At 60.1% G+C, this 10,173-nt stretch overlaps 1 protein-coding gene across 1 annotated transcript; it reads left to right on the plus strand.

The window, feature by feature from the left end:
* The first annotated feature begins 4,821 nt into the window (after positions 1–4,821).
* On the plus strand, positions 4,822–8,252 carry LOC102495772 (uncharacterized). The gene is made up of 4 exons (XM_027775345.1): positions 4,822–5,017; positions 6,742–7,055; positions 7,632–7,777; positions 8,019–8,252. The coding sequence occupies exons 1-4, from the start codon at positions 4,822–4,824 to the stop codon at positions 8,128–8,130; spliced, it is 768 nt and encodes a 255-aa protein (XP_027631146.1). The 3' UTR covers positions 8,131–8,252.
* Positions 8,253–10,173: the final 1,921 nt, after the last annotated feature.

Here is a 10,173-nt window from a genome sequence, read left to right on the forward strand (position 1 = left end):
TTGCTGTGCGCTTGTCCCCCGGCGGCAGCACAGAGGCGGGCCCCTCGACACCACCCTGTCTGCACTTCGCGTGGCCGATGGCCTCACTAGGACGCCGGTCGGACTCGAGTGCCTGCTGGGGATTATTTTGTGATTTGCCATGATTTCTCCTTCACTGCAAGCAGGTTCAAGATTGGAAAATCAGTGGGTAAGGTGCTGGACTCCCGTATGGCCAACCATGATACAACTTCCAGACCCAAAGGCTTAAAAATCACACTGGGGGTGTATGTGTGCCCAAAATCCTGAGAGGAGAATGGAGGAGAAGGGATTGTGGCATGGCCATCCCCCTGGGGGTGATTCCTCACTTTCCCTCTCTAGCGAATGCACACGCCCTATGGCAAAAACCTTAGAAAATAAGTAAATGAAATGTATCCAATAAATCCCACAAATCAATGTGCTAAGAGCCAGGTGAATTAGGAAGAGAAGACCTAGATGGAGGTGTGCGATCTTGGACTTCCAGCACTCCAGAACGGTGAGCAGCGACGCGTTTCACCTGCCCAGCCTGGGCACGGGCACCCTCAAATACTGACTGTCGGCCCTTACAAAATGTCAGCTGCAGTTAGAAACCTTCTGGGTAAGAGATCCCCGAGGGCAGTTCATCAGCAAACCCAGACAAACATGTAAAGGAAACACGACAGCAATTCGATTCGACTCCGAGCGTACAAGAAGGTGACATGTCCAGCTCATTTACTATAGCCAGCCTCGCCGGGGGCCAAACGTCTTCTGGTTTTGTTTTTCCTTTTCTGTCTTCACGGCTGAGGGTGTGAGAGTCCAGGAAACCCCGTGTCTTCTGGGTGACCGAGAGGGAGAGGAGCAGGCCAGGAGGCACAGCCCGGGCTCCTCAGTACGCAGCAGGCGTGCGGACAGAATGGTCACCTGGCTTACAGACAGCCCCTGACAAGCCTCAGGGGTAAGTGCTTTGGAGTCTGCTGGGAGAATCTGTGGGGAGGGAGAGCTGAGCCACACCTGGGGAGGTGGAGAAAGGATGGGAGGGGTCTGGGCTGGGAGAGGTGGGCAGGACCTTCCAAGGAGACACCAGCAAGAAGTAGTCGAGGTAAGACTGAGAAGGTAGAAAGAGGCTGGCTACATGTACCAGGCAAGAAGAAAACAAGAAGAAACATGGTCCACGTGTGCGGGGATTACCTCCATCATGTGGAAATGAGAGGTGGTCCAGGACGGACTATGCGGATATGAGGTCACCAGCGGCCCAGGCCCCTTCTATCTTGCTGCTCTTGGATCCTTACCATATTTGCCCTATGGTTCAACATAGCTGCTTATGCTCCAACCATCACATCTGCTATCCTGGAAGAAAGTGAACTCTTCTCAAACTAAACTTCTGCTGACATCTTTGCCAGAACCTAGTCGCTTGGCCATGCCAGCCAGTGTCTTGTAGATGTGTGTATAGCCATCCTACATGAAATCATGGGCCTCCTACAGAGGAAGAGAAGAACGGGTGTTGGAGAAGCCAGGTGCAGTCACTAAGAGGCCACATCATGGAGGTCACCGAACAGTCTGCTGAGAGAGGCTGATTTGGAGTTACTCGGAGTCAGGTGCTGAGGCTTCTGACAGGAAGCTCAGACTTGGCCTGAGGGCACCCCTCAGCCCTCCTGGCGGTTTTCTGAGTGCTCTTAGATACCAAAAGCCACGTGAGTCTGAAGAACGAGAGGAAGGGGAAGGAAAACCTGGGGAGCTGGTTCCCGCCCCAGCTGCTCCCCATCGGCTGGACGACCTCACAGCCTGCCTGGCTTCTCAGGACACTCCCGGTGCCCGGCCGCGTCTCCCACCCACACTGCGACGTGTGCCCTGCTCGCCTCCTCTCCCACTGTCTGCCTCTCATGCCCCACAGCCACCCTGGATGGGGCCATGCACCTGCCTGCACCACCTGCCGGCAACGCCCAGAACCAGGGCACAGAACAGGGCTGTCACCCAGAGCCTCCCTCCCTCTGCGTCTTCGTAGCTCAGCTGTAGTGGGGGAGGTTGCGGCTGGGGCCGGGAACGCCTGGCGTTGCATTCAGGTGAGCAGTGAGCGCGTTTCGGGGAAGTGCACCCCAGACACGGCCCGGAGCCACTACTCTAAGACAAGAAGCACGTCCGTCTCCAGTCGGCCCTAGCCTGGCCTCCCGTGTGTTCATGAGATCCAGCGCACTGTGCGTGGACGGTGTCCCCTCGGCGCTGTGTGACGCCCCTCTGCAGGCTTCGTTCGGAACAGAGTCCAGTTTCCAGGTGAAGTCCACTGACAATCTCCCCCACTCTGTCCTGCCAGGCCCCTCCAGACCCCAGAGTCACCGGGCCGTGCCCTGCTGGGAGACGGGGCTGTCTCTGAAACCTTCCAGGAGGAACCACTTTGGAGGTGGCGTCTGACCCTCCACAGGCCTGCAGTCATCGTCCGGAGGCGTCTCTCCCCAGTGCCAGGGCTAATTAGCCCCAGGCCTGGACAGGCAGCTCCTCCGTGCCGTCTGCAGGATGCGCCATCAGACACCGGCCTCCACAGCTTCTGTGGAGAGCAGGCTGGTCCCTCCCGCTCTGGCTCCAAAGCAAAGCAAAACGCCGTGGCTCTTCCCCCATGTTAAACAAAACGGTAGGAGTCCGGCAGGGCCGACACATCTTAATGTGCTTGGGAACCGCACGGGTGTTAATTCCCTCGCCTGTTTGTTCAGAAGACGCGGCGGCGAACTCCTCGGCTCTCCGCCCGCAGGGAGCAGGCAGCTGGGATTTACACAACGCGGTGCTTCAAATGAAGAGCTCACAGGGAAAAGCTGCGCGAGGATGAATTCGGTGTTGCAGCAGAGCTGTTTCCTCTAAAGTCAATTTTCCAAAGCCGATGGCCTAAGTGCGCAGGTGTCTCCTCCTGGCCCGCAAAACTCATTGCGAGCCACGCCGGGAGATGCAGCCTGGACCTGCTGCCTCCTCGAGGCCCCGCCTTCTCTCCCCAGGGCCTTCCTGCACCCGACACCTCCCGCTGTCCCATGGCCCCAGGAGTCTCTGCCCCCTCGATGCCCTGGTGGCTGTGGGAGTCAGCGTGTGCCACCCAGAATGCACCCCTCTCCGTGGCACATTTCAGGGCGACGGGCCTTCAGAGAGCTGCAGATAGGTCAGACTTTGGGTTTTAATTTTGCCAGAGTGCACATGCGCTCTATGGAGAGAGAGAGGGAAAGTGACAAAGCACCTCTCGTGGGGGACAGCCACGCCCAGCCCTTCTCCTCCGTTTCTCCTCTCAGGATTTTGGGCACACATGCACACATGCCCAACATGTTTCTCAAGCCTCCGGGTCTGGGACTTTAGTCTGGCAGTCAGCCATATGGGTTCTGGCCGCCGTAACCACCATGCCAGCTGCTGGCTTCAGCGTTAGCTCCAGAGACACTGCCTTGGCTCACAAGAGGTGCGGTGTGCGATGCTGGAGCCCGCGGGAGTGCCGGGCTCAGACCCTGGGTCGGCCTGAGCTCTCTGGGTATGCCCACAGTGCGCCTGTGTTCCTGGCAGGCTGGGAGCACGGCGCGGGGCCACAGGGGCTGAGACCCTGCCAAGGGTACTCGTCTCTCTCTCTCTATCTCATGGCAAAAAGAAAAAAAGAAAGAAGAAAGGAAGAAAGAAAGAAGGAGAAAAGAGAAAGAGAGAGAAGGTGGAGACAGAAGTCAGGGAGGCAGGGTCTCTGTGGGAGACACCTACCCTACTTCCTCAGTGAAGCGAGCAGCAGCCACGAGCAGGCTGGAGGCAGCAGAGGGAGGACTGGGAGGGGGCATGACCCAGACGGGCTGCTGGCCTCTGCCCTGCATCTGGTCATGGTGAGGGCCGAGTCTCTGTGCCCTGCAGTGCGAGACCCCGGCACCCAGCCTTCCTTCGAGCCTCATTGCCGAACTTTGGCATGCGCATGCTTTTCACAAACAAGCCTTTTTTTTTTTTTTTTGAAGAGGTTTTTGCTATAGGGCACGTGCGCTCTCCAGAAAGACAGAGACAGAGAGACAGAAAGCGAGAAATCACCCCCCCAGGGGGGATGGCCACGCCACAGTCCCTTCTCCTCCGTTCTCCTCTTAGGATCTTGACTACGCATGCACACGCGCCCGGGGTGAGTTTAAGCCACCGGGTCCGGGACACGAACCGTGGTCGACTACATGGGAGTCCAGCGACACAGCCATTAGGCTAACTGCTGGTTCCCTACAAACCCCCTTTTCCTGCTCGTCTAGCTGCTAGCTGATTTCATGACCTGAAGCGATCAGAACTTCGAGGGGAGGGAGGAATCTAAATGCTTTCTTACATTGCATAGGTCTTTCCTGTTTCCTGGAAAGCCTGTTCCAAAAATCCATTTCATAAACTCCTACTCAGCCTTCAAGACCCCTTGGATGGGGGTTGAGCTGATGTCCCAGGATCAGGCTGGTCCTGCGTGGCGTACACGTGTAGCTCCATCCAGAGCCACCTCATGCCGAATCATGACCCCAGGGCAAACCTCGGGTGTGCCCACGACCCCGTGTGTGGACCCCAGAGGGGACAGGGTGACACTCCGAATTAGGGAATTGGCATTCAGTTTGATCCTTCCTGTGGCTATAGGGAGTTTCAGTGCCCGGGGACTAAATGCAGCTCAGGGTCCATCTGGGGTGGTGCCGTGACTCCTGACACCTGCACCCACCACAGCCTCTGTGCCCGGGGGCTGCTGTCTTTCTGGGAGGTGTTTTGGCAGCTGCTTCATGGGGCCCTTGGACCCGAGGTCACTGTGGGGTGGAGGCTGTGCTCACGGGAGACTCAGCCCAGGGCGCCCCCAAATGGGCCCAGGCAGCCCTCGCAGTGACCATGGGGACTGGCAGCTCTTCTGCAGCCTGCCAGGGCTGGGGCTCGGACCTCCGGGTGGCACCTGAGGCCACAGGCCGGCAGCTGGCCCTCCTGAGGCCCAACTCCTCTAAGACTGTGCTCAGCCGCACTTACAGGACGCCGTCATGGACACTTGCAGACCCCAGGAGAGAGCTGCCCACTGCACACAGGGGCCTGGGTGAGCTGGCGGTGACAGCCAGAGGACAGGGCCATGGTCAGGGACCTGCCAGAGGTTGCTCTTCAGGTGAGGATGCCGAGACCAGGGGGTACAGCCTGAGCAGGACCGTCCGCCCAGCAGGGTGTGGAGAGGGGCCCAGTCAGATCGGCCCTCTGCAGACCCTGAACTGGCCCTGGGTGCCTGCAGTGGGTTCCAGAGACATCTGTGGACGCAGGTCCATCAGGTGGCCAGGGTGACGCACCAGGCCATGGCATCAAATGTGGGTGCAGCCAGCCCGAAAGTCCCCATGGAGCCGGGCATGCCCCCGCAGCGTCACCCAGCCCCCTGTGGCAGGTGACCGTGACAGGCAAGAGCGTGGACCTGTGAGGACCCATGGGGAGGTGCTGTGGTAAAGCATGGGGAGTTGAAGACAGTGTGAGGTCCCACTCCTGATCTGTATGTCACCACAGGGTGAGCTGACATGCGGTGACCATGTGGCTTCTCTACGCGCCTCGTCACCGTGGCCCGCAGGCACCGTGGGTCACGCAGGTGACCCTGTCCTGTCCCCAGGGCAGCACTGGACTGGAGTCTCTGACACTGCGTGGCCAGTCAGGGCCGGGTCACGGTGGCCTGTAGGCGTCTCATGCTCCCTAGCATACAGCATCCCTCGGGAACACGGGGCCCATGTACTCCCCTGCATCTCCGGGGACAGGATGCCCCTGGACAAAGGGCGGGGCCTTGGCCTCTAGTCTGCAGGGGATCTGCAATCTGCCAGTCCCTTCTGCCAGGAAGCCCTCCCTCAGCGCCCTGAATGTCTGAGGGCTGGCCTCAGTCCTGGGACTGGTATGTAGGGGGTGAAGGAGCCCCAGGAAGCTGCAGGCCCCGCCCACCAGGGTGGACTCGCTCCCCATTACTCTGTGTTACCCTGGGGACCGCGCCCCTCCCACCCCAGCCCCTCCCAGCTCCAGGAGTGTAGACCTGGAGGTGGAATGCAGCCCCAGGATGGGCAAGGCCCCTCCCCTCCTCCCCCTGCCTCTCCCAGTCCACTCCAGCCCACAGATCCCAGTTTCTCGGTTTTCGCCCACTGAGTACCTTGTTCACTCTGCACAAGCGCCCCCCTGGGTCATGGTGCCTGTCCTGAATCCCGATCTGGCTCAGGGAGGACACGGGGGCTCCTGGTCCGTGCTATGCTGGTCACTGCCCGAGGGTGCACCCACAGCAGGCCTGGTCCCCATGACTGCATGCATGTCCAAGCCCGGCACTGCTGTGCCTGGTGAGTCAGCTCCTGTGGTCGATCCGGCCATGGTGCCTGGGCCTGCGGGCTGAGCCCCACCCTCCCCTCCGCGTCTGCATCAGCTTAGCTAATTTCCGGCTGCTTCCACCTCATGCATTTCAGGATGGGTTTCTCAGAGCCCTGGGAGCAGGGCCAAAGGCCAGCCCCACCTTCGCTCCTCCGCGCATGGCTACACTTTGTCACTTAGAAGCTAGTCACAGGAGGGTCGCAGAGGGCCACCTGCGAGTCCACAGTCGCCAGCACTAGGTCTTGCAGGGTCTGGCCAGTGGTTAGTGGGCCAGCTCATCCAGCTCCCCAGGCACTGACTGTCTAAGCTCAGGCCTCACACCCACGGGTAGGCCGGCACTGGCCAGGCGCAGGCAGGGGGCGCAGGCTGGAGGGTGCCCGCACTGAGGTGACCCCGCCCCTGCTCGGCCTGGCTGCTGAGTCACAGTTCTGGGCATTGTTGCAGGCTCGGCTTCTCGACTGCTCTATGACACACCTGTGCCAGGCCCCAGCCAGAGTCTCATCCCCGTGGCAGGGCCACACGTGGGGCCAGAGGTCAGGAGCCCGGGGGCGGGGGGGCAAGCTCTTACTGCAGTGTCCCAAAGGGAACTTCCTGTTCGTCTGAGCCCCAGCCAGTGTCATACCAGGGCCTGTGCCCAGGCTCCACGTGGCTTCCAGATTCACAGCCAGACACAAGCCCCATGGGTCCACACAGCGGCTCTGGAGTGCCCGTGCCCTCATAGCTCGCTAGGAGGCCTGGCTGGGTGGCTTGACCCCCAGGTAGGGATGCATGGGTGAGCATGGGGCAGGGAGGGGCTGAGGCTTCCCGGCTGGAGGGCGCAGGATGGATGGACGGCCGTGAGCTCTCACGGTGGTGCTCTGTCCACTCCGGTGTCAGGGCGTCCGCCCTGTGACCTGGGGGGCAGCAGTTGCCCTCAGCTCACGTGTGCGTCCTGTGTCCCACTCAGGGCCCTGTGGTGGCAGGTGATCGGAGCTCCAGGGGCTCCAGCAGTGCAGCAGGACCAGGCTGGGGCGGAGTCCGAGCACTGCCCGCTGCAGTGGGTCCCGACCGCATCTTCCTCCTGGGGTGGAGCAGTCAGTTGCGCAGGCACACCCCAGCCTTAGGGCACATGGCAGGTCCGGGCACAAGTGCCTGCAGCCCTGTGTGTCCCGGGTGTGGCCCTTGATGGTCCCGAGGGCTACTACCCCCCACGCCAGTGCCATCTCTGTTCAGGTGGCCCCTGGGCTGTACCACGTGCCATGGGAATGGCTGTGGACAGGAAGACTTGGGGAGATGGCACAGAGGAGGCTGGGTCCCCCTAACGGACGCATCAGCAGACCTGCATGCCTGTACAGGCTGGGATGGAGCTGCTGAGCAGGACCCCGCACCTGGCTGATCTACGGGAACAGAGGCAGGCCCAGCTCAGGAGTTGGGGCGGGAAAGTGCAGCGTCACTACCGGACACCAGGGCTTTGTCACAACATGACGGAGAGGACAGGCCGGTAGGTCAGCGAGGGAGAGGGAGAGATGGAGGGAGAGAGAGAGGGAGGGAGGGGAGAGAGAGAGAGGGTACAGAGAGAGAGGGAGGGAGGGAGGGGAGAGAGTGAGGGAGAGGGAGAGAAGGAGGAGAGAGAGAGGGAGAGAGGGAGAGAGGGAGAGAAGGAGGAGAGAGAGGGAGAGAGGGAGGGAGGGAGAGAGGGAGGGAGGGAGGGAGGATACGCTCCCACCCACAGCCCAGGCCAGCCTTTACAGGGCCGCCAACACCCAGCACCAGGACAGAAAGACCAAAGCATGCTGCCTCGAGGGACAGACCGCCGTCCGAACTTGGCCCTTCCACTCCTGGCCCCCTGGCTGACGGTGAGGGAGAGGGTCAGGGAGACGGGCCCCGGCACCACGGTGCCGACTGCGTCGGGGACGGGGAGACAGTCACGGCCCCTCCAACATCGGGTTAGACACCACGAAGCCCGTTTCCACTTCCGCGCGATGCTTAGTTTATGAAAGTCCTAACAAACTATTAATTTAAAATACATTAAATAAACAAGCTCAAAAAATGCCATCCTTCTGCTGAAGTGTCAGGGAGGAGCAGCTGGAGCGACACCTCCCGGTGACACCACGGACGCCCCTTCATTCTGGGATTCGACCTTCGCCATTTATGAGGGTTTTATGAAGGCATTTTCTCCGTGTGTCTTAAAACAGACTGCATCAAAAGTGCCCGTCCGCTGGTCACCTCAGCCTTATGGCTGCACTATCGTGCTGGGATTTGAAACTCTTTTGCTTGACATCCTAGCCCCGGAGCCCTGGGCCTGCGTGGAAGCAGAGGTGCGCCTCCCCGAGGTCCAGAGGCTTCCCCTCCTCTGCCCCCTGCCACGCTGTCACCCCGGCAGGCCCGGGACTGTGCAGAGGTGGGGCGGGCCCGTCCTTTCATTGCTGGGTGGACAGCGCCGCAGACCTGGCTCGTCTCCAGGCAGAGGGCAGATTCGAGCTGGAATTAGCCCACGCCCGATGCCGCGACCACTGGGCCGCGTTCCAGAGCACAGTGGCTACACTGCAAGCCTCGAGGCTGTCCCGTCCCAGCACATACTTAGGCGGGTCAGCTTCCTTGAGGACAGACGGTGCAGGACTGAGCCGGAGCCGCTGGGACCCGACGAGCCCAGGCATGTGCTGAGCGGTCCCATTCTGTAGGTGCAGTGACGTCCACAGTGTGAGACGTGGCAGGTGCACGTGTAAGCACAGCCCGCACTGGGGTGCAAACACACGTGCACCTAGTGTTACACACGTGTAAGCACCCACGTGCAAACAGATGCCAGTGCTGAGTGCACAGACACGTGAGCGTCAGCGTACATGCACCTAGTGGTAAACACACACACGTGTAGGCGCCGAGGTACAAACACAGACCCTGGTGCTGAGTGCACAGACACGTGAGCGTCAGCACACATGCACCCTAGTGGTAAACACACACACGTGTAGGCACAGAGGTGCAAACACAGACCCCGGTGCTGAGTGCACAGACACGTGAGCGTCAGCGTACATGCAGCTAGTGGTAAACACACACACGTGTAGGCGCCGAGCGTGCACCCTAGTGGTAAACACACACACACACAAGTGTAAAATGTATTGGTGCAAGCACACACCTAGTGTTAAATATACAGAAACACACACATGTTAGTGTACACATCCCAGTGTGAAATGAACACACGCAAGTGGAAACACAGGAGTACACATACATGCACCCCAGGGTTAAATACACATATACACATGTATAAACACACATGAGAGCGAGCACACTAAATACACAGACAGTGTAAACACACGTAAATGCCCCGATGTTAAATGCTCACACACACAGTGCGAACACACCCCGGCACTAAATGCACACACAAGCATAAACATATGCACACGTGCACGCAGGCTGGGACGGCCACCTGGGCACACGGTCCCGGGTATGACTGGAATCAGACGAGCTGCTCTGCCCGTGTCCCTGGGACCCAGCTGAGCTGGAGGGTCCTGGACAGCAGGCTGGGCGTGAGGGCGGCTTGTCAGGTCCTGGGCTGCTCAGTGAGCTCTAACAGAAGCTCAAGGTGGCCACAGTGGCCATGGCGCCTAGGCTGTGCTCCTGGGCCGTGTCCAGGACCGCATTGCGGCCAGGACAGCCTGTCGTGCTCCATGGCCGAGCAGCTGCAGAGGGCAGCAGGACCCGTCGTTGGGCCCTGTGGGAACACATCAGACTCCCACCCCAAGGTCTCCGCTCAGAGTGGCCTACACCCCACATTCTGTCCAGGCCCCGAGGGGTCTCATGTGGGTGGGACCAGAACCCACCCGATGCCGAGAGGACATCCACGTGACATGAGAATTGGTTCTGCGCCTCCTTGGCAGCGTTTCAGTGACCACATTCTCGTGA

This window comes from Tupaia chinensis, unplaced genomic scaffold, assembly GCF_000334495.1.
Source record: "Tupaia chinensis unplaced genomic scaffold, TupChi_1.0 Scaffold000548_1, whole genome shotgun sequence".
Taxonomy (NCBI): Eukaryota; Metazoa; Chordata; class Mammalia; order Scandentia; family Tupaiidae; genus Tupaia; species Tupaia belangeri.

Excerpts from the sequence above, each read along its gene's own strand:
- LOC102495772 (XM_027775345.1), top strand. The coding sequence starts at position 4,822 with ATGGGGACTGGCAGCTCTTCTGCAGCCTGCCAGGGCTGGGGCTCGGAC. Across the intron at positions 7,056-7,631 it reads CTGGGTGGCTTGACCCCCAG|GCTGGGATGGAGCTGCTGAG; the intron begins GTAGGGATGCAT and ends ATGCCTGTACAG. Across the intron at positions 7,778-8,018 it reads ATGACGGAGAGGACAGGCCG|CCTTTACAGGGCCGCCAACA; the intron begins GTAGGTCAGCGA and ends AGCCCAGGCCAG.